Below are 27815 nucleotides of genomic sequence, written 5' to 3'. Positions count from 1 at the left end.
GAATCGAGTTGGAAAGTTTTTAGAACAACAGAACTTTCCAATAGGGCTCGACTCCCAAAGGGTTAATCTTACCCGATAGCACCACGCGAATGGCCCAACTGAGTGCAGTTCACATGGTGTCCTTTTTTGTTGTTGTTTCAGACAAAACAGAAATACAGTTGGGGCTTCAAGAGGAAAAGGAACAATTGGAGCCAAAGCCCAAGAAGCCAGCTGAGAGCCAGGTAGCAGGGAGCTCCTTTCCCCCTTCTTTTCTTGGAGCTCGCACACCCCATTAGTGGCACACGCAGTGTCCCCAGGATACAGCAAAGCTGGGCTGAACCAGCAATTCTTTCTCTGCTTCCCTTGGCCCTGTGTCCCCCAACCTCTTCCTCTGTTGTATTTATAAAGCCTTTCCCAGGGCTCCCTGCCCAGCTGGCCGAACCTGCTTGTAGGTCAGACAGAGGGAGTTTACGAGGACCCTTCCCTAGCTGGCCCCAGGGATGAGGTTCTCGCTTCTGCCATCCTCCGAGCCCTTGTCTGTGCTGCCTCCCTGCAGGGGCAGCATATTCTGCTGTCGCAGGAACCTTTGTGTGCTCCAAAGCATGGGGCATTCTGCAGGCTTCTCCACTCTGGGCTACCGCTGTGCACACAGAAAGGTTTCTGGGGCCATCCCGTCCTCGAGTTTCCTGAGAACTGATCTTATGGCCTCCAGAGTGACCAGTGCCTCATCTGCCCCGTTGCCCTGCCCAGAGTCTCTCAGTGCCCCGTGTCTGCACAGTTCTCCCCAGCCCCTGGGGCTCTGCAGCACTGCTCAGGTCAGCTGGCTCTTTGCCCTGAAGCTCGTGCTGAGCATTTCCCTGCAGCTCTCACAACCACCGGCTCCAGGCACCCTGTGCAGCCCCCCCCACCACCCCATTACAACATTATTTAAAGGCTTCCAGAGCATGCTCTGTGCCGCCCTCCCAGTTGGCTGAGCCCCCTGTGTGAATGAACACAGCGCCCCCTGCCTGGCCCCAGCCCTGACACTCGCCTTGGGCCCCTACGGGAGTCTTGCTGGCCCTGACCTTAACCCTGGCCTGGAACCTTTACCAGTCTCAACTCTGACCCTAAACTGGGGAGAGCTACAGGTCTTAACTGTAACCCCAACCTGGGGAACCCTGCCGGCCCCAATCCTGATCCTGGCCAGGGAGCTCCGCTGGCCCTGGCCCTTCACCCCAGTTTTGGGCCAGAAAGTGGCCCCATCTGTATCAGTCCATGTGCCAAGGTAGGAAATGGCAGCCAATCTAATGGCTAAATTGTACAAATCTCACCATGGCACAGCTTGGTTTCCCAAAGTGTCCTCTCTCCAAGGGCATTGTTACAGCTTCATGGTACTATTCAAGTAGCTAATTATTTCCTAATCTGTCCCTTTATGTACATACAAACTGAACCCAGTGGGGAAGTCTGTCTGCACAGTGAAGAGATCAGCCTGCAGTTCTGAAAACCCAGGATGGGAATTGTACTGCTCAGCCCTTATGCTATGTTGCACGTTCTGGTAACATGGTGCTTTGCAAAGGAAGGGTTACGCTCCTGACTTTCGTCATTGATCACGTTTAAAGCACTTTAGTAACAGAGCCACACAGCCCGCGGGTAGTATTACCCCAGGACTCCTGGGGAGGTGAAACTAGGCAGAGAGGTGTCCGCTGTAAATCAGAGCCAGGGCATGGCTGCTGGACCACGCTATAGTCGGGGCTTTCTGGGCAGTTTTGCAGCAACATACCCTGAGCCCTTTGAGCGGCTAATGTGGTGTCCCCACTTGACGTCAAGGGTCCAGCAAGTGCAGAGAAAGCCGAGAATGAAGAAAACCAAGAGAGCTCCAGAAACGAGGAGAAACCGAGAGACGAGAAACAGGAAGAGAGCGCAAAGGCTGAGCTGTCGCCCGAGCGGCTGCCGGTGAGAGGTGAGGCACCTGCTGCATGCGGAGCATCCACGAAGTCTGGGGCAGCCCCAGCTGTCACCGCACCGCTTGAGAGACTGTTTTCTTCCTTGTTCAAGGCCCTGTGCGCATGCATGCGGTATTCCCCCAGCGAGGCTTCATAGCTCATCCTGTAGTTCAAGCTACTCCACCTCAGTGCCCGAAGGTGCAGAGTTCAAATCTTCCCAGCGTTCCATTATGTAAAACTGTAACAACCCTATCACGCAATTTGTTTGTACCTAGGAAAGTCCATAAAAATACTGTATTAAAAGAATGTAAAGATTGTAAAATCAATTACGCGCAAGTTAGGAAATGCCCGTGCAACCTTGATTGGGCCCCCTCGTGAATATGCATTATGATACAGTCTGTAATGACATGATCACATGCTCTTTTCCCCCATAGTTTTTAAAGAACCTTTTTGTATGTAATGTAACTTGTAAAACAGAGCGGTTAATCTCTCTGCAGGTGACATGCACCCCTCTTCCTGAGGCCTGTGCCCTGCTAGATGGGACTTCAGTGTGGCTTAGGGTGAAATTCACCCCTGAATGAGGGATCAGCACAAGACCTAGGAGCATGTATCTTCACGCATGGGTAGTGCTGGGAGAGCTCTAGTGATGGGCCTAACACTAGAATAAGCTCTTGCAATTTTATTAACATAATTTTTGCATCCATTTATGATGCAAATTGGGGTTTCCCCATCAAACCACCAAACGTTTCAGTTTTGAGGAAACTGCATTTTCTGACGTGGGTCTACCAGCTGCAATGGGCAGGCAAACACATACTTTGCGACTTTAAATAGGACCAGCAAATCAGTCCAGAGACACTGGTGGTCATTTCTAAACAGCATTCTGCCTGCTAATGGTCCTGTTTAATTCCTGCAGATGAGGCAATTCAGGCAAAGGAAAAGCCATTGGAAAAGTCAGAATTAAATGCCTGCCAAGGTAAAGGGGAAGACAAAGAGTTCAAGCCAGGTAAGATGCCCATGACCTGAACTGCAACAGAGAACTGATCCAAAATTGTGTGTGTTACGGAGCAGTGCGTGTGTTTGTGTGTGAGGGGCCGTGTGCCATGTGTCTGTAGCGAGTTTGGCCAGGGAAAGGGGAATAGAAAAGCAGCTCCTGCTATTTCCTGTCTGTGTTGTGGTGGTGCCCACAGGCTGTGATCACTGTGTACACGCCTATAACGAGAAGTGAGATCCAGCCCCAAAGGGCTCAATTATGATGTGCAGGTGCATTTATGGACCATGTTTGCGGCTCGTACACCACACCTTTGTGAGAAGCGGCAGCGCACCCGGGAGCTGTGTACCCTGCTGCTGCTTGCTGACTTTCCATCTGTGGCTTGGACTTACGAGTGGAGACGGGGGCCCAGCAGCATGCAAAGAGTCTGTGCGAGAGCCAGAATGGGCCTCAGGAGGGACTTAGGGTCTCGCTACACTGCAGTTAGACACCCGCGGCTGGCCCAGGTCAGCTGTTCCCTGAGCTCTGGGACGCTTCCACCTTGCAGGGCCCTAGAACCGGGCTCCAGCCCAAGCCCAACTGCACTGCAATTAAACAGCCCCTTAGCCCGAGTCAGCTGGCCCGGGCCAGCCACACCCTTAGTGCCCAGCTGCAACCACTAGACCACGTTTCCTAGCAGTTGGAGCAGTGGCTCAGAATAGCTCTAGGGACGGGCAAGAGAACTCCCTGACACTTCTCCTTATTTCCTTTCTGAGGTGGGTGTAGAGCCGCTTCACCCGTTCCTGGCTCCACCGGCATCTTGGCTGGCGGGCGCTGCTTGTGCTAGCTGGGAGGCCCGGAGGCCGGCTGGTGAGATGCACGTGGGGGTGTTTTGGAGAACGATTTGAGGAGAGAGCTGCTGCAGTTAATGGGGCAATGATGAGAAATAAGCAATTCAGCTCAGCATGGCAGGGTCAGTTGTGCTTATCTGATGTTACTGTCTTTGGTAAGCAGAGGATACCAAGGTGGAAGAGAAGGAGCAGAGTGAGACTCAGCAAAATGGTGAAAAAGAGGAAGAGGAGGATGGGAAGAAGGAGGATAAAAATATGAACTTCAGATTCATGTTCAACATTGCTGATGGTGGCTTTACAGGTAACAGGGTTTGGGGCTGACACAGAGCATCCCAGTCACTTTAAAGTGTGCCTGCGAAAGCTGCCCAAGATTTGCTCAGGTTTTCTGCATATTCAGTTAAAGAGGATTTGAGCCTGACAGCGCTTTAAACTAATGGAATTCCCGTCCCAGAACACAATGCCAGATCTTTGCTCTGTGCTAGAAGTCGCTGGCTGCTGGGGAAAGCTAAGCTCAGGGAGCTGTCTTGAGTTCTCTACTGCTTTGGTCTGTGATGCTGCTAAAATCATCAGCCTTGTTTATCACGTGAGTCATTCTCACCTCAGCATTTGCGGCACTGTATACTCAGCTCATATTTTATAAAGTACACCTGAGTGACTAATAAAACTCCACAGAATATTGGAACAGGAAGCACTAAAAGAACCAAATCTGCTTTATTCCAGTTATGCTCACTGTTAACTTTTTGTATTTCACTGGCCTAAGTCGCTATACTGGTCAGTTTCATGTTCTCTTTATACTCCCTTTCATTTCCTGGCCTTTGTGACCTTGGTTATACTGGGGTTGCAGATGCTGCAAAGGAATGTTTGAAACATGTTTTTCACTGAAAGCATTCGCTGGTTTAATTCAGGACAGCACGTCCATTCAGATTCATATTTGCAACCCTCCCCATTTTTAATAGAGACACCCTAAATTTTGAGCCTAAATGGTTTGACCTTTATATAGCTGCATACTTAAAAAGAGCTCCAGTCCGGAGGAGTGATTGCATCATGGGACTTCCTGTCAGTTCCTTTTTTTTGATGTCACAGTTGTCATAGTATCCACTGTAACCATAGTCTGTGCATCCCATGGCACTGAAGGAATCATTAATGTCAAACCTTATGCCAGCATGGAGTCCCCTGGGCTTCTAGGGGATACTGTGTAGGTCCCTTTCCAAAGTGGGCCCTGGACTAGAGACTTTCTTCGGTAATGAAGTCCACTCTCCAGGTTGAGAGAGAGCCTCCCTCTTCTCTTCATGGCCTATTCCCAATGCTTAGGGATAGCACCATCAGACATGTCATTCAATCTATTGCCCACCAGCTGCATGCCGGGGCTTAGAATCCTAGTAGCCATGCCTGAGGAACACAGCGTTTAGCTGTAGTCATCTAGGTCTAGCATCATAAGTTTTCTGGGGGAGGGGTCTTTCCTCTTTGCTCATTTAAAAGGAAAAATATATCCGTCATTCCTAATGAGCTGGCAGCTTTCTATAGCCAGTGATCTGTCCTTCTTATAGGGAGCAAAGCTGCTCAGAATAAGAAGGTGGCAGATGGGGTGTTTGTGAGACCCGTGATTTGGTTCTAAGGTGTCAATTGACTTTAGTAGAGGATGACATTAGCCAGTGGCTGAAATGGGTCAAAGGCCCAGAGGTTACACACAGTACCAGTGGCCGCAGGCAGGAATACGTCCTCTTGGCTAGTCCTGCCTTGCGTTCTAGCAGCAGGTACGCTCTCGTGCTGCTGGCTGAACGTGGCTCGGCTTTGCCTTCTCAGAGTTGCACACGTTGTGGCAGAACGAGGAGAGAGCTGCCGTCTCCTCGGGCAAGATCTACGACATCTGGCACCGGAGACATGACTACTGGTTGCTGGCGGGAATTGTTACGTATCCTTGAACTTGTAGTGAGAGCCCTTGCCGCGGTTGACAGGGAGGCGACCAGAGAGGCTGGGCCGCCGCGGGGTGATGGGGAGGTGATCAGCATGAGCAAGATCTTTGTCTTCACGTTGCTCTGAAGAGACTCCTCTCCTGAGTGTTGGTCTTGACTCTGACACCGGCTCCCTCTCTGGCCTTGGGCATGTCATTTAACTACCCTGAGTCTGTCACCAGGGGACCACAGTAGGAGTGCTGCACGGGTTACTTAGTGCTGTGCTTTGAAGATGACGAGAGCTATTGAAAGGCTGAAAGTGTCACTAAGCGAACTCCCCAGGCTAACCAATGAGATTGCAGTTGGCAATCTGGCCTTTTCCCTTAACACCCCTCCCTGCACCCAGCCATGGCTATGCCCGCTGGCAGGACATCCAGAACGACCCGCGCTATGTGATTCTGAATGAGCCATTCAAGTCGGAGATACACAAGGGGAACTACCTCGAGATGAAGAACAAGTTCCTTGCCCGACGGTTCAAGGTGAGCCTGGAGGGAAGGAGCCCCCCTCTGGAGGAGGGCTAGTGGAGCTGTGCTGGAGGGTGGGCTCCAGTCTCATGCACTGGAGAGAGCCAGGGAGTGGTCTGCAAGGGCGTTAAGCGCCTGGCAGGGAGACCATGGCACCAGACGCAGATTCATAGGGAATGGGCTGCAGACAGCCCCTGACCCTACGTGCTACTTCTCCTGCATGGAGTGGCAATGAACCACTGCAATGAGACTGTTGCCTAGCTCCTTACTTAGGCCAGGGGCCTCTTGTCAGGTATCAGGGTCCCATGGAGTGGGTTCCCCTGGGCTTGTTTTGGGAGCTGAGCATCGTTCCCATTCACTCAGCTCTTACTAAGCTCAGCAAAGGGAACTGCTGTGGCCTTGCGTGACCTTCCATGGGTATAAATCAACTGTCCTCGGCTGCTCAGTGTCTAACGGGGCTGCCTGCCAGATCCCTGCTCTGCACTCCAAGTGGGAGTGAGTTAAAGCTGTTGCCATCCATTTGCCAGGGGCTGGCCTCTGCGCAGTGAGTCAAGGGGTCTCCACCTAATTCTTAGGCCAGGTGTCTACACCGCCAGTCAGAGCAGCTGGCACTAACCGTCCGCTCCGTCTGAGCCACAGCAGTGTCTGAGGACTGGCTAGGCCCCGCAGACTGGCCCCCCAGCCTCCACTTTGGTGAGATGGAAAAGCCTAAGGGGGAGGGGAAAGTCTGCTTCCCCCTCAGTGGCTGTGGGTGCCCCCGTGTCAGACAAGTGGGGCAGCCAGAGGGCTGGAACGTTGGCCGGAGTAAATCCGCATAGCCAGCGCAGCACCGATTTATCCCCGCCGAGGATCTGGCCCTGACTCTTCTCTCTTCTCTGGATGTGTCTCAGTTACTGGAGCAGGCCCTGGTGATAGAGGAGCAGTTGCGAAGGGCCGCGTACCTCAACATGAGCCAGGACCCCAATCACCCGGCCATGGCACTGAACGCCCGTCTGGCTGAAGTGGAGTGCCTTGCCGAAAGCCACCAGCATCTCTCCAAAGAGTCCCTGGCTGGGAACAAGCCTGCCAATGCTGTCCTGCACAAAGGTTTGTCGCTGTTGCATAGCCTGCTCCCTCCCTAGCCGGGGCTGAGAGGAGCGCCAGCCGCACGGGCTCTCACGGGGGCTGCGGTGTTCCCAGCTGACTTGCAGGGGGAGTGGTACCAGCATGGGGCAGAGAGACAATAAATCCAACCAGGAGGAAGTGACTGGCTGGTGTTTCTGTCTCACAATGTTCCCGTGTCCTGGCGCTGGCCACGTCCCTCCGACCTTTCCTGTCCACAGGGACCGTGGCCATTTGCTTCCAGGGCAGGAGCAGAGGGGAAATGCAAGTGTGCAGTGGGTCGATTCTCATGGCTCCCAAGGTGCCAAGGGGAGACTGTCTTCCCTGGGCAGAAAAGACATGGCTTAGACCTGAAACGAGCCCCGCTTGTGATGCGCAGCAACACCTGCCTAATGTGGGGCCGCTCGCCAGGTGGGGGTGTCTAGGGAGCCCTGGTTGCGTATCCCCCTGGCGACCCCAGGGATTGCATGGCACCCCTAAGCCTAGGGAGACCGAGATAGCAGAGAAGTGAGGTGTTCTCAGCCTGTGTCCATACAGATGTGCGCACAGAGGCGCCCGGGCACAGAGGCTCCGATCGGAAGATCCCAGTGGCCACACTGTGTGTGTGGTTGAGGTCACCATCCTGAACCTGAGCGTTGCTTTGCAGCCGTTCCCACTGGCAGGTATAGAAGTGTTTACTCGCACGGCTTATTAAACGGCCCCAGGCTTGGGGGTGTCAGACCGGCACCCAATGCCCCATTTGAATCTGGTGCATTGATCTGGAGCAGATCTTGCCTAGCACAGGGTGTCGTGAGGGTATTTTGATCCCCTTGAGGGTATTTTGAGCCAGGGTAACCAGGAACGTGCTTTTCACCCGCTTACAAATGTGCAGGTGCTCAGGAGACACGGTGCCGTGTCTGGCTGGTCGGGACTGAAGCCCAGAGTTAACAGATGAACAGCCCCAGGCCTAGATGAGTCAGTCTGATGGAGACTGAGTTTGGAACCAAGAGACCAGCAGAGGCTCCAGCAGGTCCCCACCTAGCCAGTCGTGTGTCAGGTTTTGTGTGCTGTGCCTGGCACCAAGCCTTGACAGACTCCCACTGCCGATTGTAACAGACTGATTATGCCAAGTCGATTTACAGGCGTGGGATCCGTTTATAGCGCTCTAACAGAGGAGTCAATGGGACAAAGTTGCTGTTGCAGTCCAGGGGCTTTGAGGACCAGTGTCTCCTGGCAGCAGTGCCCATGGGGACATTTGCTTCTCCTCTGGAGGTACATGGTTGAAGCGAAGCCTTGCTCTATGGCAATGGCAAAAAACTCTGCAGAGCTTCCACCCCCAAATCCTCCCTTCATTTTCCTGACTGCCCAAGGACAGGATCTTACCTCCCCAGCAGTCGGACTCCTCTGAACCATTACAGAATGGGGTTAAAGTGTTCAGGGATACTGGCCCAGGCAGTCCAGAAGTGATCGTACAAGTAGGTGATGTTCCCTTCCTGTTCCAAACCACCCCCCAGGTACAGAACATGCGTCTCTTCCCCAAGTCTGGCTCTTTCTACAGGGTCTCCCTTTCTCTGCCCCGTGTGTTCTCTAGCTGGAGGGTCCCATCCAGCACTCTAGTGGAGTTAACAAGGCATGGAACTCCTTGCCTGAGGAGGTTATGAAGGCAGGACCGTAACAGGGTTTAAGAGAGAACTGGATAATTTCATGGAGGTTAAGTCCATTAATGGCTATTAGCCAGGATGGGTAAGGAAGGGTGTTTCTAGCCTGTCTGTCAGAGGGTGGAGACGGATGGCAGGAGAGAGATCACTTGATCATTACCTGTTCGGTTCACTCCCTCTGGGGCACCTGGCACTGGCCACTGTCGGCAGACAGGACCCTGGGCTGGACGGACCCTTGGTCTGACCCGGTCTGGCCGCTCTAATGTTCTTACGTTTACCCAGCAGATCTGAGCAGGGCTTTGGCTCCTGCTAAGAGGGTGGGTCAGTGTAAGAGCCCTCCACCCCTTGGCAGGGCCATGGAGCCTGCCAGCCTGCTGCAGTCTGTCCCAGGTGAGAACCGCTTAGCAGCTCTGCTGATTCATGAGCTGTCAGTGAGGAAATAGTCACTGGCGTAAACTGCAGCCAATTCTGCTGGAGCTAGGACCGCTGGAGGCTGGCGAGGAGTGCGCTTGGGCAAAGGACGGAGCAGGTGCTGCTCCCTGGTGCTACATAAGGGCTCCTGGCCGGAGACTGACCTAGTCCATGCCGGATTTTGGTGTGCAAATGTGAGAGTAGAGAGGGCAGAATATAGCTTGTTTGCCAGACAGAAAACAGCTGTTCTGGGGGGCTCCGAGCAGCAGCTCGCTGTCCAGCACCTTCACTGTCCTAGTCTTCAGATCCCAGCCAAGGGCCATTACCGTAACATCCCATGGGAGCAAATCAACACTTCGATGGGGGACACGGATCTGAGCTGTGGATGGGGAAACGCTGGAAAGGTTCTGCCATTTAAAAGGACACAAGAAAGATACAAGTAGCCAAGTATGGGCAGAACATGAACACGAGGTTGGCAGCAGCCCCCAGATATGCATTACCTGTTTGCTGCCGTGCGCTTGGAGAGCCATGTGGGAAGGCAGGTGGCTGATGAGAGAGCTGCTCTCCCTCGGGCTAGGAGGGGGCAGGGTGTGGAATTAGACGGGCACACGGTTTAGAGAATTGCTGTGGCACGTGGCTTCAGGCAGGTGCACAGCCTGTTGTGACGGCTGCTCCGGTGTGGCTAGAAGGGCCCAGAGCTTGCGGGATTCTGACGTTAGCTGGGATTGAGGGGGATGGCTCAGGGGTGGAATTAGGAGGGCACAAAGTGTGTGAAAATCACTTCCTTTCGGCACAGAAGCGTGCGGTGAAGGAGGTGCAGGCATTCGGCACGTGTGGAGAACATCGCCCCCGTACGCCCACTCAACTTCAAATCCGTGTCCCTCTCTGCAAACTATCTCTGAGCCCCGCCAGCTCTCCCAGTACAGCTCCCGTGTCTCCTCTCCTCCAGTGTCCAGGACGTGTCACCGTGTTTTCACCCCCCATGTAACCTCACTGGAATCAGTTTGTCCCTTCTGCTCCCTCCCCAGGATCCCCCTGCTCAGCGTGGGAGAGCAGGTTTCCTAGCTACGCTGGGTGTAATCCGTGTGTCTGTGTTGCAGTTCTGAACCAGCTTGAGGAGCTGCTGAGTGACATGAAGGCAGATGTGACCCGCTTGCCTTCCATGCTGTCCAGGATACCACCAGTCGCCGCTCGCCTGCAGATGTCTGAACGGAGCATCCTGAGTCGTCTCACTAACCGAGGAGGGGACCCCACGGTCCAGCAGGTCAGAGAGAGCCGAAAAGAAACACGGGGCCTGGGCCGCAAAGGCCCCCAGCAGCTTGGGCTGTCCGGCTTGTGCTAGTGGAGTTGTTCAGTCTGGTGACCGGCCTGGAGAGTCCCTTGCAAAGCGTCTCTGTATGGTGCAGTGTTAGGGAGTTAATTGGCAGAGGATGGATACATTGACCTAACAGGCCTTTTCCATCTCTAACTTCTGCGTGCCGTGTCCTGCGTTCCTTACGTAGGCCAAACGTCTCCGCCTCCCACGCTCAGCACGGTGGTGTCTGAGCAACGCTCTCTTTGGAGACCCCTGGGGCATTTTGCCTGAGTAGAAGTGGAGCAGGTAGCCTGGGACGTGTCCCCGTCATGCCAGTGCGTGGCGAGCAGGGAGAGCAGGGCTGGTTGTCTGGAGGGCACCATAGCTGTTATTTCTCCTGTTTCTCCAGGGCTCCTTCGCGTCCTCCCAGCTCTACAACAACAACTTTGGGCCAAACTTCCGGGGTCCTGGACCAGGTGGGATTGTCAACTACAGTCAGATGCCGCTGGGACCTTACGTGACCGGTAGGTTGAGATTTCTAGCAGCCTCTTTCTCTAACTGCAGAAATTAAAGTGGCAAATTTCACTGGGCCACAAGCAAAGCCAAAGACCACTGGGCAAGCAAGATGTTTTCTCTCTTATCAATAGATATTTAGCCGTTTCCAAGATTTTCCTCTGCAGTTCTTATTCCCACCTGAGGTAAGGCCATGCTTATTACTATCTGCTAAACGTATCGTATTGTCTCATCTCTCAGGCACTGCCTAGTAACGTGATTAACTCTAAGTGTCAGCAAATCACGAGGTGGAATGAGTTAATAAATCCAGAATGTTCAGGAGCATATAGTTAGTGTTGTCTCCTTGAATGGTGGTAGCCCTGCTGTCTCTTCCACGCGGCCCCTAGTCACATGCTGCTGGGCAAGTCATTCCTCCAGGCAGTCAGCTCCGGGGGTAGTCCCCAGAGAGCAGCTGTAACTGGTGCAGCCGCTGCGGAGATGCTGGAGTGAAATGATGGGGCCTCTCTTGGGTTCTGACCCACCCTCCCATGTCTTTGCACCCACTAATGCCAGTGAGCAGTGGTGCCCGCGCGTTTAGTGAAGCTCTTTGGTTTGACGGGCTCAGATGGGGAGCAGCCTTTCCGTCGGCACCGTTCACAAAGTAACATGTGGAGGAGCGGGGCTCCGGGGCTCCAGAGCTCCTAGGGCACAGGGCTTATCGCTCGTGGCACGCTACGAAGCACCTAACTCCAGCTCTGTAAGGATAAGGAGCATCCGCAGCGGAGAGTGTTTGCAGAGCCTCGGGGCTAGTGGGCCTGCCGTTAGGCATCCCTGTTTTGGGGGGACTCATCTCAGACCCACCAGTTTGGTTGCGTCGTTGTTTTTTTGGAGTGTCCCGTTCTTCTCGTGTGCGTAGTTAGGCTCATGCTTGCCATGCTAGGTCATGGCTAGCAGGTAATGCCCAGTGTAGTGGCTTCACCGACATCTCTGATTTCTGGAATCTCTGCATTTTGTTCTCTTCGCACAGAATAGTTTTCCCTGTTCTCACGCCAGTTCCTCAAATCAAACCTCACATTCCCTTCTGCTCCTGAAGACAGGAAGTTCCTAGGCTGATGAGCCATGTTGCCTTGAGAACATACTGGTGTGGATACAGCATGTGTACTTTTGCATGGAACCTGTCTGGTGTCATCCCTTCCAAATTGCAGGTCAGGGCTTTGGAAAGCCTACAGAAGAGCCAGCTCCCAGAGAATCCATCCCAAGTTTTACTCTGAGCCCAGTGCCTGCTTGGACTTGAGTTCATTCAGTGCTGTATTGATGAGGTTGGCATTGCACAAATATCGGGGAAGCTCCTCACCAGGATGTGAGCTGCCAGTGCAGAGGGCCCGTCAGTGAGACATGACGTGCAGCCAGAACCTTCTCTTTTTCCAGGACTTTGCATCCATTTAAACTTTCCTCCCTCTTCCTTGGTTTGTGTCTTGTCTGAGCTACCAGTTAGTGCATTAACGAACACGCCAGTCACAGCAACACAGGAGGCTCTGCCGTCCATTTCTCCCTTGTATTTTTACCATGGTGGCACTGAACTCACCTTAGATCTCATCTGAAATGCAAAGGAGTCTTCAGCAAATAAGCCAAGCTCTGGGAAAACTCTTACTGCCCCAGAGGATTCGGCGTGTCTCTTGGTGCGGTCGTGTCAGAGGGCAATAGGAATCGTCAGTCAACGAGCAGTCTTTAGCCAGGATAATTCACCGCTTTGCAAGGATCATTCGAGTAGGTTTCCTCTCCTCTCCTCCTCCTCCTTGCAGCGCGCTGTGGAATTCTCTCCAAGGTTGCTGGGCTGGGCTGGGCTGGAAGCCCCTTGTTTTTAGAGGTAGCACTCCGAGGAATGTCTGCACTGCAGCTGGGAGCCCGACTCATGCTAGCCCTGCTTGAGCTAGTGCCCGTAAACCAGCGGTGCAGACAGTCAGCTCAGGCTCACCCCTGAGTTCAGACCTAGCTGCCGCCCCAGCGGCCATGTTTACACTGCTATGCGCTGGTGTGAGTCTGCCGGGCAGACACACCCAGAGGTGCTGGGAGGCTAGCCCACTCTCAGAGCGCTGCTGGGTCTCACCCGTGAGGCCATTCTTCAGCACCCAGGACTGCCTGGCATTGTCCTACTTGATTCCTGACCGTGAGCCCAGTCCTGGTCCAAATCAGGAGTTAGTCCCGGGTGTCCCCTTTTCTCTGCACAAAGCTCCTGTTCCAGACACAACGGGACAAGCCTCACAGGTGGCTGAGGCGATTTTCAGTGTCTTTGTCTTGCAGTTTCCTCCTAGACCCAGGAAATGAGTTCCTGTAAAGTATCCAGTGGCAGGGCAGAGCTCCCTGGCCATGTGACCAAGCCCTGCCAGCCATCATGACCTTATATGAAAATAGAATGAAACCCAACACGTGGTGTCTGGTTCATGATGGTGAGACATGGAAATTACCCATCAGCAATGCCTCCGCTAGCCAAGGGCTGCCAGCGTCGCCTGGAGGCACTTTCCAGTTGATGAGATCCACCCCCCAGAAATGGTTCCCTATAGTACTAGATCCCTTAAGGTTACGTTTCTTAATAGTGGCTCATCTTATGACATATAATGTCATGTTAGAACTGCCTACTGAGAGCGTCTTCCTTTGCGACCCCCCTGTCGCCCATTCTGCCCGTTGGCACAGCACTGGGTGTTCTGCCCCACGGGTGGCTGAGTTTCCGTGGTGGGCGGCATGGCCCCCTGTGGTCAGTGTGTGACACACAGAATCATAGGACTGGAAGGGACCGCGAGAGGTCATCTAGTCCAGTCCCCTGCACTCCCGGCAGGACTAAGTATTATCTAGACCGTCCCTGACAGGTGTCTGTCTAACCGGCGCTTAAAAATCTCCAATGATGGAGATTCCACAACCGCCCTAGACAACTTATTCCAGTGCTTAACTTCCAGTTAGGAAGTTTTGCCTAATGTCCAACCTAAACTGCCCGTGCTGCAATTTAAGGCCACATGCAGGGAGCAAAGCTGCTCCAGGGACGGAAAGGACTCTCCGGGACAGCTGTCACTTCTGCAAGGTGCTAAATCAGGCTATTTCTGAGAGTGGTTTGTTATTCTCAGTTGTCTTGCCCATTGCCATCCCCGGGGGCCATTCCCTCAGAGCCTTCACCATTGTGTTCCTTCCTGCTCATAGAGCGCTACATTTTGACTCTTCAGCTACTGCTTGAGAAGGCTGAGAGTTCACCACGTGCCTCTCTCCCCTCGGCCCAGCCCGCTGCCCGCTCAGGGCCACTGACAGCAGTTTTGACAAGCCAGCACGCTTCAAGCATTCCCAGCAGTGAGCTGGAGCGAGCAGCAGAGCCGTGTGCACTGGGCCATAAGCACCTTATTGTGTAAACGTTGCATTTGCCTTGCTATCGGGTGGTGCTTATTTGTGAACTGAACACGGACGTGTGTGCACGCGGGTGCTGGGCTAGGGGAATGCAGCTGGTGTGCTTGCTTCTAAGAACGTTTCCTTTAGGTTGGCCAGTGGCCCTGCCTTCTCTGCTCCTTGGGGTCAGTCACGCCCGCTTTGCCGTCACCTTGCACTGCGTTTCCGTGCACATGGTAGCCCACACGACAGGGAGGGGAATGGAAACCAGGTGGCCTGTAACGCATTCACTTTTGTTCTTGCAGCGACACCCAATGGGCCGCCCTCCAGCCACCCCGATAAAAAAGTAGCCGAGTCACTGAAAGATGGTGCAGCCTTGGAACGCAAGGGGAAGCTTGGTGACATCATCTGCATCGAAGACTAACTCTCAGCCCAGTGGGTGTTGGGGCCAGGGGCTGCCTTGCTCACATTTTAAAGTGTTCTTCAAAACAAACCGTCCCCCAGCCCATTTCAAGAACTTCTTAGAAGGGGATTTCATTTCCTTGTACATTTTTTGCACTTTCTTATTGAAGACTTGAAGAGTTTGTCTTGACAATGTTGGCTGAATTATGAAGGGATTATCTAGTAACAGTATTTATGTCTCTGGTTTTATCGACATGTAAAGGGAGACCGTATTGGAAGCTCTGTTTCTAGTCCAGTTACCCTGAGGTGTCAGTTAGGAGCCAGGCTTAATTCTTTTCTGTAGCCTCCTAGGGTCGTTCTATTTTTATGTCCGTTTTGTGTTTGAGCAAATGCATGCACACGTCAAGCCACTGTTCTGCTGCCAAATGTCCCGTGTATGCGAGGGGGAGTGTGCCCGCAGGCACCAAGGGAGAACACGCATGCTGCAGGAGATGTCTGTCTCCCCAGCAGGGAATGGGTTAAATGAGCTGTGTTTATATTTCCGGACTGCTCACTGGCTCCTGGCCTGTACTGAACAGACGAATTGCCTGAGGGCAGTACCTAACCCTAACCCTAACCCTGAGGGCAGTATACACAGATCTAGCTGGTCTAGCAGACCGCGTGGGATTCAGGGGGTCAAAGCCTTGGGTGGGTTAGGATGACGTGAGCTACGTCCGATGCAGGTGCTGTAGTTACCTCCATAGACACTTGTCGGAGAATGTGCCAGGTGAACAGTCACCTAGGACCTTCCTGCCTGGCCCAGAGTGTGGACAGCTGGCACCTGGCTTCACAGGTAACACGCAGCGTGGGGAGCTGGGGATTGTTGGTGTAAGAAGCAGGCGTTTGCTTCGGTGTTGGGTTTGGTGAGCAGGTCGCTGCCCTGCAGACTGCCAGGTCACTGCACACCCCAAGAAACCTTTCTCCCAGTCCGGCGTGAGAGCTGAGTTGCTGACAGCAAAGACCCTGCACTGTTATGTTAGCTGAGGCCTAGGGTCTGCTGTATCCATTTACTGAGCCACAGGGCTGGGGGCGTCCTTCTTATTGGGGCAGAGAATAAAAGGCAGCCCGTCCACCTTGCCTGCCCCCGGGCCAGTGCCCCAAGATAGCAGCTGTGCTGTACCTCCTCCTTGGGGGAGCCATTTTGCCCTCTCTAATCTGCCTTTCACTGCACCTGCCTGTGGTGAAAGCCACCCATGGCCGAGGAGGAGCCCCCCGCTTGCCGGCAGAGCTGCTGCTTGGCAAGCACTGGTGTGTGTGTGGGGGGGGGGGACTCTATGCCCAGCCGGACCCTCTTCCTCTCTGCACCCGACATTGCCAGCCCTTTCTTGGCACAGACGCTGATTGGCAGGAGAGGAGCGAGGCGTGTCAGGGAAGTGCTCCTGGGTCAAACGCTGCATCTACTTACCTTGAATTCCCTCATCACTTCATACCTGGCTCTGCTCCAGCCAGAACCTTCTCCTTGGGCTTGGTGGTTCACTGGATTCTGGAGGTTGAACTGGAGCAGAGTGAGGAAGCACTCGCCCCCCCCCCCAGAATCATAGAAGATGAGGGTTGGAAGAGACCTCAGGAGGTCATCTAGTCCCCCCCCTGCTCAAAGCAGGACCAGCCCCAAGTAAATCATCCCAGGCAGGGCTTTGTCAAGCTGGGCCTTAAAAACCTCTAAGGATGGAGATTCCACCACATCCCTAGGTAACGCATTCCAGTGTTTCACCACCCTCTTAGTGAAATAGCCCTACTCCAGTGTGGCTTGGTGAGCGATTGCTGGGACAGTGGAAGACGTCCAGGCTCTGGGATGGCAATCATCTGTCGATTGTCTCCTCTGGAACATGCAATACAGAAGGCTGGGGCTGGCTTACTCACTGGTAGGGCTAGGTTTGTTAATAGGCCAGGTCTCCCTGCACGCTGCTAGCCCCTTGCTAATGGCACTGCAGTGGCTGCATGTATGCAGTAGCACGGTGCCTGAAAACAGCAGGGCCAGGATTAACTCTGCAGCAGTAGCTTTTCACCCCGTCCCCTCCCTCCACAGGGCAAGTTGGCTGCCCCCAGCACAATGTGACACAGGAAAAAGAAGGGCTGTCAGTGCTCGCTCCCAGATCCTGGCTGACCTGGAACAGGGCTTCTTCAGTCAGGACGGGTAGGGGTACCAGTGTGTCTCCCAGGGAAGGATAATGCAGCGTGCACTCCAGAGGTGGCTGCATTTTGGTGGAGATGCATGCCTGTGGGGGGGTGAAATGCATTCTGTAATAGCTGGGCAGTCCGCTCCTGAGAGTCAGCCGCTGGGAGCGGACACTGAAGAGAGTTGCAAGCATGGAATGGGGGCAAACAATAGCCTTGTCTTTGCAGGCAGGCCCCATTCTAGTGCAGAGGAAGCCAATGCACTGTGGCCTGCCACCTTATTTTGTGGCAAGAAGATTTTTAATGGAGGGGAAATTAGCAACTCTCATAGTTCATATCTCTGATGTTTACAGAGCTACCAGTGTGTTCTTCTGTCCAAAGTTCATTTGTGATGGTTCCCTTCTCAGTGGCTAGATTTCCTGTAGCAGTGTTTTGTTTTGGGTAAGATTACTTGGCACTAGGCTGTGTTTGAACCATTTCCGTACCTCCTCCTCCCCCCTCGCCCCCCAACAAGGAGATGAGCGTTTTAAAAGGCTCTCACTGCTGGTTATGTTAAACTAGCTAAAAATGACCCCCCCACCCCCAACGGTTTTTAACCTGCTTTTTTTCTACTACAAAGTAGACTCCTACCAGTAACTGCAACAGGGAAAGGCACTGATGCCTGGACAGTGGGGCCAGTATTAACGCCTCCCACCTACATGGTCATCGACAGAAGGGATTATGCAACAATTCTGAGCAAGTTGAAAAAGCTCCAGTGAAATACAGACTAAGGCAGTGAAGATTTGGGGAATAGACTAGGGAAAACCAGAAGCATTTAAAGCTACTTTGCCTTCATGATTCTTGGTTTGTTATTTTGTGATACTAACTGAACCGTGCTGACCTTTTGTAGGAGCGTTTCTGGCGTCTGTAGCCAACACAAATCACATTTACTTTGTACTGTGTGTATTTGTTTTTGTTTTCTGTGTTTTAATAAATCCTTTAAAAAAAGGAGTCAACAAAAACGTTTCCCAATTATTTTTATTGTTACAGCCGCAGCCTCTGCAGCAGAGTGGAAATGGGCCAATGAAGGGCTGTAGGCAGCTTGGGAGGGGCCTTTAGCTCCCGTGAGTCACTTGAAAATGCAGGAGGTAGGTCTGACACGATCAGTACAGGAAGAGCAGGACCCTGTTCTACCCCCCCCTTTCAGCGCTCTGTCAGCATGGCCCATGGAGTTTCCGCCTCCAGGAGACAGCAAGTGCCCTTGGAGGGGGTACATGCATGCACAGGCTCTGGCTTTCCCTCCCCAGGGCTGAGAGCTGCTGAAATTCCCTTCCGCCAAAGGCTCAGCACACGTGGTTTCTGAAACGCGCATTAGCAGAAACACAGGCCCCTACTCTCCGCTCTGAGACAATTGAGCACCTGGGTTTCAGGCTGAAGGAGCTGAAGTATTGCCATGGCCTGGAAAGCCACTGAGCGCAGGGGGAGTTGAGCTTGAGCAAGGCCTGCAGCCGCTGAGCCACACCAGGCTGGCAGCAGGGGTTTCTGCAGCCTCAGTGCTGAGAGGGGTGATGGCTGCTTCCCCCCCTGGGGACATCACGTCTTGCTTGAAACAGGTAGCCACAGGAACCAACGGGGGACCTGCAGCGCGAGGCTGAGCTTGGAGCATGAGGGAAGCCACATGATTGGCCCCAGTAATGCCCTTTGGGTCCCTGCCATGGCATGGGGAGGCGCTATGATGGTGCAGGATCCCCCCGTCAGGATTAATGCAGCCCAGGCTCCCGACGCCTTCAGTCCAAAGCAGCCAAGGAAACCCTCCTGCAGACAGATCAGGCTGGCCTTTTATTTTGTCATTCCATAAATACAGTAGCTGAATGTCCATCGCAATCATCATTCAGCAGCACAATGCAGTCAGCTGGTTTGGCCTGTCATTTATGCAGTTCTAGCTAGTGTAATCATCACAACCCTCGCTGTGTCTCTCTCTCTCAAAAGAAAGCGCTTTATTTACATACAAGGATTGGCTGTAAGACAGGACAATAACTGGCCTTGGTAATTCACAGCTACTAGGTGCAGGGGCGTTGTCCAGGGTAAAGAGCAGGGCTCGCTGAATGACGGGGAAAGCACACACACCAGAACTCACCTGCCTTACATGCCTCGTACACAGAACAAAGGGCACAGGAAACCAAGCAAATCCCCTGGGGTAGGATATGGAGGCTCAGACCGGAAAAGGCAACTGGAAGTTGTGGAAACCCCCTTGAACAGCTCTGGGAGGGGACGCTCGGGGGCCACAGGAGCAAGCGTTGGGATCCGGGGGGTGGTTTTAGCGTAACGTTCACCTGAACATGTGCAGCACCCCACAGCGCTCCCTGGGGACACTGCAGCGCTGGGGCTGGGGCTAACATGGGACAAGCCAGACAAACAGCAGCTGCTAAAGTGCAATTGTAGGCAAGGCTGTCACCATCCTTCACGCACCCTGCCGGGGAACTTTCTCTGCCCATTCCTCACGCTGGGGAGACCCAAACCCGCTCCCTGCTGCTGGGGAGCAACACGCTGAGCTTTCCTGGGGCATTTCTGCTTGGGGTTTACCACCACCACCAAAGGCAATGAATCGCTGACTAGCCTACTCCCAGAGCAGTTGATACCCGAGCAGTGGGCCCTTTCTCAGTGCCCACAAGCCAGGTGTTTATTCCCCTGCTCACAGGTGTATGGCAGAGCACTGCGAGTACAGGGACAGGCTCTCGTCCCTCCTGCCTGCCTGCAGGACACAGCCCGCCCCCCTGAACATGCAGCGCTGCAGGAACCTAACACCCCATGCAACTGGCCAACCACCTTTTTACAGCAGCTTAAAAACTGTACAATTTTTAATCCAGCCTCAAACGCTAATATGAAAGGAAATTTAAATTCAGTAGCAACAAGCGTCAGGCCTGAAACACTGAGCAGCCCCGTACACAGTTCTCACTCAGAGCAGCATTCTGCATGAGAACCATTAAGGCAGCTGGATGGGGGGCAGGAACAGCAGTGGCTCAGCAAGACAGCATTGAGCACGTTAGTCATATGGTGAGGTTACAGCCATGGGTGGGGGTTCAGACCCCTACCGCAGACCAGCAGAGTCATGCACAGGTGTAATTTATATTCTAATTTGCAAAGTCAATCAGGAATAAACTGGTGCAAATCACAACTTGTCTTTCTGCACTGGGGCCTGAGCCCAGGGAGCTACCTCCAGGCAGGGACTTTAGACAGGCCGAGCCCACACCACCAGCTGTAAAGAGACCAGTCCAGGGGGTGTGCAGAAATGCCTTTTAAAAAGGAGCAAGACAAAAATGGTCCAAGCGAATCAACTTTCCGCAAGGTAGCTGCAGTAACCTACGGTGGTGGGAGGCCACAGCTGAGGGATGTTTTAAAAAGCTCTGCCAATGGACGTGTGGGTTTTTTGTAGGTTGGGGCAGTGCTCTGATCCTGCTGTGCTAGAGAGGTTTGCGTGACCCATGTATACACACAATCTCTGTACAAACGCCAAACAGGCACTGCTTGGGTAGTGCCAATTAATACAAGAAATGCAAGTGCATTTTCAGAGCAAGTTCCCAGCTCCCTGAGTGTTGCTGGGCAAGTGCTTGGACCAGCTGCCCCTTGAAAGAGAAAAAGGGGAACAGAAGCACTAATATTTGTAAAACCTAAATAAATGCAGTCAGAGTCCTTAAAAACATTAACCCCTGCCAGGGAACAATGATTCCTCACCACCGTTGCTTTATCATTGTTCATTAGTATTATTGTGCCTGCTTTGTAGACCATCCAAATTAGATAGGTTTCTGCTACCCTTAGGGTGCAGAATTATTCCAGCACTTGACAAGGGGATAGCTCCTGGAAGTTTGGAACAGAATCTTATCTGTAGTCTAAACATGTGGTTATCTATGCAATGGTTATGAGAAAATACTACCAACATTATACCAAAAATTGAAGTATGCGATTACTACAGTAATGCAAAACTTCTGCGGCTTTTAGATCTCAGACCACCTAGTGTGAAGTGGCTTATCCGATAGCATCTGATTTGCAGAACCATCCCAAAGGGATCCATATAGCCAACAGTGAAATGCAGCCACCTCTGGGGTGGAAAGTGGCATCCGTTTAACGGCACCAGCAACGTTACCTATGAGTTTAGGACAGGAAATGAATATGTATTTGTTGACTGTTATATCAAGTTGACTCAGTGGTTCCACAATCAGTCTAAAGATGAGATTAATCTTTAGTGGAAATGGGGAACCTAGCAGTCTACCGAAGTAATTCATCTGGCAAGCGAGACCAAGCTATCTCCCTGTAATAGCTGTGCACATATGTCATCAGTGAAACAAGTACCTACAAATGCAGACTGAAATTTTAAGGGAAAGTTGGTACCATATCAGGTGGCAGCCCATACAAGTCAGGGATCTGAAACAAGAATAATGATTTTGTAACATACAAAAAATATTTTTTTTTGTTTGCAAAGGCAAAAGATTCTCAAAAATACGCACTACAGCTGTTCAGTCCAGTGTGCAGTATCCACATTACTGAGCAGCACCCAGCCACAGACCAGACACAGCCGCAAGTCTGGTGGCTTGAACTCCTTACACCGACATCCTCTTGGATTAAATTGCTCATTACCATCATTTACTGTGTGCAGTTGGTAACGATACTCCATGATTGTCCACTGAACACATGTAAACTAAATCCCTGTCTGCCCTGCTCCTTTTAAAGCAATGACTGGCTCAAGCAGTTTCAGAGGTTGCTTACGAAATATCACAGATTCTGGGTGTTAAGGAAATCAAGCATCTAAAATTAAAGCTGGATGTTTTCTGGACAGAGATTAATTGAAGGTCTCTGCTCTCTTTCATACTAAACAGTTACACTGTTTAAAATGTTTAGTATAAATATTGTACATGTAAAACTTCATATTAGTTGTAAATGAGAACCTAGACCTGAGTGAATGACAGAAGAAGTAATGAAACCAGCAAGATGCTCGTGTTAAAACAGCATTGCCTGCTGGAGAGAAAAGCACCAGCACAGTGAGGGATTCTGACTGGAATGCCTTCAATGCCAGCACGCCATTTCTGTTCAAAGTCACAAACTGCGTCCTGCACTCAGTCCTCCGCAAAGCTCCCGGGAAGCCCACTGAGGCCAAGAGGTGCCTGGGCTGAGGACATAGCCTGTTCACAGGGAAAGAAAGCCCCCTGATTGGAACTGAGTGGGCTCAGGCCTTGTGCGAATAGCACCACCACCTCAGAAGGTCAATATGAGGCACCAGAAAAATAAAAAAAAGCATTGTGACAAACACCCCCGGCCCCAGTGCGGGCCTTGGGGAGGCTACCAAATCGCAGAGCATGAACTCTTACAGCGGCTTGCCAACAACTTGGCTGATACACTTTGTATTTTTTGAAGTATTCAATCTTCTCCAACAGAAATAGATACAGATCAAACTAAAGAACAGAACCAGCTGGGAGATGCAGGCAGTACTCCCGAAACAGCTGTTTCTAACATTCTTAGATGGTTACCACAGACAGTCCTCCGCACTCACATTAGCCAGATCATTGTAAAGCCAGCGTTGCTTTTGGAACAGAGAGACTAGAATTCTTACAGGGAAATGGTGTGTGTGTCAGATCTGAATATTCAAGCACATCGTACAGGAGCTGGAATCAATGAAAAGCAGAGATATTCTGCGTGCATTTGTGAAAAACGTAGTTTCTCCTTTTAAAAAAGGAAGCCCAGAGGCCTGAAATCTTCCCAGCCTGGGACTCTTCTTGCATTCAAAAGAAATGGTGCATAATAAGCCTATGTAGTCTTGCAGCAACAGGGTAAACAACTTCTCCAGAACATCTTGCCACGTGGTATCTTCGGATGCCAATCACACTCTTCCCTTGGCTTCAGTAAAGCTTAAGCAAGCAAACAGAAGACTAGGAGTTGAGAGAGTCCGGGGGACAGCAGGCACAGTTAGGATCTGTAGTCCTTTTTGCTGTATGGTTTATTGCCCAAAATACTATCGATCTCGTGTATAATAGAAGAGGACAATTTTGGAAGAACCTGTACACAACATACATACAAAGAAAATCAGAATGTAAGTCAGCGCTGAAGTTGTCTCAAGGGACCCATCAACCTGCAAAACTTGAGCTGCCAACATTCCCCTGCTGGCTTTGGGATAAGTGGTCACTGGTGGAGTTTAAGGAGGTGTTAATGACAGCACATAGTATCGAGGTGCACAAGACGCTCACTAATAAACTGTATTGACCAGCAGGCAACACTAAAACCACCTACATCCTCGCTTGTGACGGACCAGCAGGGGCTGATTGAGCTAGTGATGGTCATGAGCTTCCCTGCAACCACAAATTATAATGTGGAAAAAAAATTCCGTAACCTGCGTGACTGCTTTGGAAAACAAAGGTAAACGGGAAAGCAAAGTCAGCCAAAACCAACGGCTGAAATACATGGTTAAAGAAATAAAGCACATGGGTGTGAATTCAAGGCGTTATTGGTTCCTTCAGTATCATGTACAATTTACTAAATAGAAGGGTTGATGGGTCAAACAACAGAGTTTTCAGAATAACTTGGTTCACTGAAAGAATCTGTTACGGGAAAACATGTGATTTGTTAAAGGTCCGATCCAAAGCTCAACTGACAGCTCTCACGAAGGTTGATCCAAGGACTTATGAGCCATGACACCAAGTCAAAGTCTTAAAGCCCCCTCTTACTAAATGAGCCCCATGTAGTAGCCCTTGTTAATACCTGCAAAACAAGTGCAGCTGCAAGGCACATCCCACCTTGCACTGATCTATTACAACTGTTGCAATATGGTTAATTTCTTTTTAACGATATAAACTCTATAAGGAGTTAGTTACTCTCAAACTCTGAGCAAGCCGAAGATCATGCCTACGTTTTTAAGCAAGGGAAATTTGCCAGGCTATATGTGGGAACTGACCTGTATCGCTCCGATATTCTCCATTAACTGGTCTGCATTGGAAGCGCCGAGCAAAACGGAGCTAACTCCTTCGTTCCTCAGACACCAGGCTGGAGTGACAGAAAGGGTTAGGGGAGCTAAGGACAGGGGGTTCACTGCGGCGCACACACGTCATTCTTTACTTTAATAAAAAATGCAGTGCAGAGGTGCAGAAGCAGCTCTTCATTCTCCGGCCACAACTGGCCGGAGCGTCCAGCGCGTGGAAGAACTCGATGCAAGGTGCTGTGCACATACAACCCACAGCATGTTTATACGGCCAGGAGAGGCGGGCTTGGTGGGGGAGATGTGCCCAGGCAGGGAGGGCACCTCGGTTAGGCTTTCTCTGGCCATGGAGGCTGGTATTTCCCGCTCTGACAGACTCCACCTGTCTCGGGGCAACCATGGGCAGTGAATAGAGGAAACGAAATTCCGGTCTCCTCGGAGCAGCTTTTCATGCGAGCAGGCGCAAGAGAAGCAAGGAGCTGGGCCGGATGGTCTGGAATTCGGTATCACTGCCAGGGAACGAGGCTATTCTTATCCAGTGCCCCGCTGCTGCATTCCAGTGACAAAGGCTGGGGGAGGACGATCTCTCTTGCTCTGCGTCTTGCAAGCTGCTTACCGATCGCGAGCTGTGGCAAGGTGCATCCTAGGCGCTCTGCAATGGCTTGCAGCTCCTTCAGCTTTGCCTGCTGTCTCCTTCCCTCTTCACTCAGGATCTTGTCTTTTAGCCATTGGTATCCCTTTGAAAAGAGAGGCACATTGAGGGAGAGGGGAAAGAGTCCTTAGCATCTGCCTCCTCCCCAGTCTGCTTCTAGAGATGGGGCGTCACTGGCTGGGGACGCAGACAGGCTGATGCCAGCACTCGCTTGGGACCCAGGTCAGCTCCCACTGAAAGCAATGGAAAGGTGCTTCTGGGAGTCAAAGGGAGCTGGCAATGTGCTCATTGTAGGTCCAGAGGCCAGCGCAGGGGGTTCTTCCACTTGAACTTAGTGTCACAGACGCAGAGGGAACAATCCAATGGAAATGGGGTTTATTGTGTGTGTGTTCTATCACTCCGGCATACGTCAAGGGACTTCCCATAAATCTTTGGGGCTATAATGCAAAGATATCAAGGATTCTGTACAGAATCCCCCAAACCCGCACAAGGAACATGAAGCGAAGCGGCGTTCTAGCCAGAGATCTCGGTAACGGGGTGACCCTCACACAGGAATGCTTAGCACAAGGACCAGAACGCGTGAGGGGTCTCAGTTGTGACACTGCAGTAAAATTAAACACACCTTTGCAGCAGGCGGCTAATTAAAGGTAGATCCCCTCCGACACCATATTACTTAATGCAGGTGCAGAATTCATTGGAACAAGGGGGGAATGATGCGTTTTGCCTACAGTGCCTGTCCTTCCAAGTGGGGTAGTGCAGCCCCCCAGAATCAACTCCCTCAGCTCCCCTCATATGATCCTGAAACCAAACTGGCCTCAAGCAAGGAGACCAAGTACTGGGAGGCAACAGGAACCCCCCCATACTGGCTGCAGGATAAAATCTCAAATGCAAGGGGTGATAAAGAGACACCGTTCCACCCAGCATCCCTCGCACCAACCCACAAATCATGCTGCACCTCTTCCTCACCTTCAACGATGCTCTGGAGTAAGGGGGGATTCCACCATCATATTTTCCAGAAACAATTCCACAGGCCAGCGGGGACCAGGTCATGGCGCCAACCCCTGAGAAGAGAAAGAACATTTACTGAGGGCACTATAGGTTCCTGCTGAGAGCCGGGGTGGGGTGGGGGTGGGGGTGGAGGAGGGATCAATTGCACACACGGCTATCTGCCAGTTTTGTTCCTATTTTTAGCATCTCTTGGTAAGTACCGTTAGAGAACCAGACATTTTCCTTCGGGCAGTGTTGGTCTGGGGGCAGCTGCCAGCTGTATGAGCCCTGCTCCAAAATCCTGCCCCTAAAAGTGAGCAAGCTCAGAACACAGGGTAGAGAAAACAGGGGTGCGGCTGTCAGTGCTGCTGGGAGGATGTGATTTGGGAGCAGGACGCAGCATGGGAGGAAAAAGGAGGAGGCCCCTGCTAGAGAGGAAATGCTTGGACAAGTGGGAGATAGTCTTTTTTAAAACGAGGTTGGGGAAATGTTTTAGAGTCTAACCCTAGGCAGGATTTCTGGGCTAATGGCACAAGTAATTATTTAAAAGCACAGAAGAAGAGCTGTTGACTATTTGTGCACTATTGTACATGGCGAATACCTGCCAGAGCATTTTTTTGTGTGCTCGGCCCTGCCAGGTGTCGAACCCGTGGTCCCCGAGCCAGCAGAACACTCCAGCTTGCGATTAACTTTAAATCTGGAGCCATTTTCCAAAAAAATCTACTAAGCTGGTCGTTAGCGTCACTGCTCAAGTGACTGATGTTTATTTGTTAAGTGCTTTTTTTTTTAGATTTTTATCAATCATATCCATTCCTTTGAAATGGTGTGGGGGACATCAGACAGTAGCCATTGAGAGTCAAAAAACGGAGTTATATAATTCTTAACACACAAACTGCTGACAGTGCACGCCGAAACGAACCAAGGGACGGTCCTTCGACCAAACTCCCAGGTTCTCGGGCACCACTTTCCCCAGCTGTTCATTTTGATTGTTATTGATGGAAATATTTTTCCACGGTTTGTGTGTGCGTGTGATGAAATCAACATTTACTGATAAAAATCGAATCCTTCCCAGCCTATAAATATCATATGTCATTAAAGCCCTTCCCTGCTAAGACAACACACACGTTTCCATGGATACAGTAACTACGGTCGCCTTTCTTTGGTTTATTTAATGAAGCAGTTTGAACAGGGGAGACATTTGTCTGTACCCAGGAAGCCCGTCTTTGTGTAAAGGGCTCGACAGGCCAGACCTCATCCTACTTTACAAATGGGCCGTAGGCCAGGAATGCACAGCACAGGCTTGGCCAGGCAGCTGGGAAGCCTCCAAGTACAGCAAAGAGTGAAACTCTAGAGAAGAGTTGTCAAGTCTGTAAATGACCCAGCTTTGGCTTCTAAGAGGAAGATGCCTCCTCTGTCCTGTGCTCTCTGGCTTTTTTATACTCTTCAGAGGTAACGTGCGTCTCTCTCTCTCTCGGTCTCTCATGCGCACACACAAAGGTTTGTCTGGGTACATCAGGAGTTTGGGAATCAGGCCTCAGCACTTAGAATTTCTCTCCTAATTCCAGGCTGCTTTTTCTGATTATGATATAAACTCAATCTTGTAAAAGGATTTCAGCCAGAGCAAAGACACCGAGTGACTTGGCATGGCCCAAATAATGCCAGGTTAGGGTGTGCAACAGCCACTCCAGGGCACTCAGAAGTTAAACAATTACCAAAGCCAGTGGCTCCGACTTGGCATGAATATGAAATGTGCACCATGATCACACACTGGGTTAGCAGCGTGGAGGAGACGCCAGCTAAAGGGCCATGACACCAACTCAGCAGCAGCTCGGCCTGGCCAGAGCTCTGATATTCAGATGGGGCTAGATCATGCAGCGTGATCCCCCTTTGCTGTGGCAGAGGCTGGGAACAAGCATGGTTTCGGGGATGACAAACAGGTCTGACAAGGCTGCTGAGATTTATTTTCCCTAAAACTGTGCCTATTTCCCCCATATCTTAGCACATTTATTCAGTTTTTTAAAAACTATTTTTGTACATTTTAAACCGCAACCCCCCAAGTGCCCCATGAATACAGATACGGGGCCTCGTGTCGATGTGGCATGTTGTACGAGCTGAAGGGACACGGCCAGCTCTGGGGACTCAGAAGATCGCTGGGTTTTTTTAGTTTGCCATAAAGATGCAGTTTTGGGGCAACCAAAAGCATTTGCGAAGTTGGGGTGAATTCAGCAAATTGTTCTGACGTTTTTC

The 27815-nt window shown here is 51.6% G+C and overlaps 2 protein-coding genes across 13 annotated transcripts in view; one reads left to right on the top strand and one right to left on the bottom strand.

The window, feature by feature from the left end:
• Positions 1-17993, top strand: part of CHD5 (chromodomain helicase DNA binding protein 5) — an 80437-nt gene extending 62444 nt beyond the window's left edge. For 4 of the 5 annotated variants that reach the window (XM_084652078.1, XM_084652079.1, XM_084652077.1 and 1 more), the window contains 10 exons: positions 142-221; positions 1786-1918; positions 2815-2904; positions 3883-4020; positions 5523-5631; positions 6018-6150; positions 7026-7221; positions 10385-10548; positions 10988-11102; positions 14742-17993. In XM_084652078.1, the coding sequence (XP_084508204.1) occupies positions 142-221; positions 1786-1918; positions 2815-2904; positions 3883-4020; positions 5523-5631; positions 6018-6150; positions 7026-7221; positions 10385-10548; positions 10988-11102; positions 14742-14860 (1277 nt within the window). In that variant the 3' untranslated portion in view covers positions 14861-17993. Of the gene's footprint in view, positions 1-141; positions 222-1785; positions 1919-2814; positions 2905-3882; positions 4021-5522; positions 5632-6017; positions 6151-7025; positions 7222-10384; positions 10549-10987; positions 11103-11225; positions 11277-14741 lie in introns of all 5 variants that reach the window. The other variant, XM_084652080.1, reaches the window with a different exon arrangement.
• A 798-nt stretch (positions 17994-18791) lies between these two features.
• The window catches only part of KCNAB2 (potassium voltage-gated channel subfamily A regulatory beta subunit 2), a 109812-nt gene continuing 100788 nt past the window's right edge, over positions 18792-27815 (bottom strand). For all 8 annotated transcript variants that reach the window (XM_084652090.1, XM_084652089.1, XM_084652088.1 and 5 more), the window contains 4 exons: positions 25548-25642; positions 24546-24666; positions 23909-23997; positions 18792-23016 (listed from right to left, as the gene is read on the bottom strand). In XM_084652090.1, coding sequence (XP_084508216.1) covers positions 22927-23016; positions 23909-23997; positions 24546-24666; positions 25548-25642 — 395 coding nt within the window. In that variant the 3' untranslated portion in view covers positions 18792-22926. The remainder of the gene's footprint in view (positions 23017-23908; positions 23998-24545; positions 24667-25547; positions 25643-27815) is intronic.

Source organism: Lepidochelys olivacea, assembly GCF_965140295.1.
Source record: "Lepidochelys olivacea isolate rLepOli2 genome assembly, chromosome: 18".
NCBI classification, from domain to species: Eukaryota; Metazoa; Chordata; order Testudines; family Cheloniidae; genus Lepidochelys; species Lepidochelys olivacea.
The sequence above is the reverse complement of the archived record's forward strand: the minus strand, read 5'-3'. Positions and strand labels throughout refer to the sequence as shown.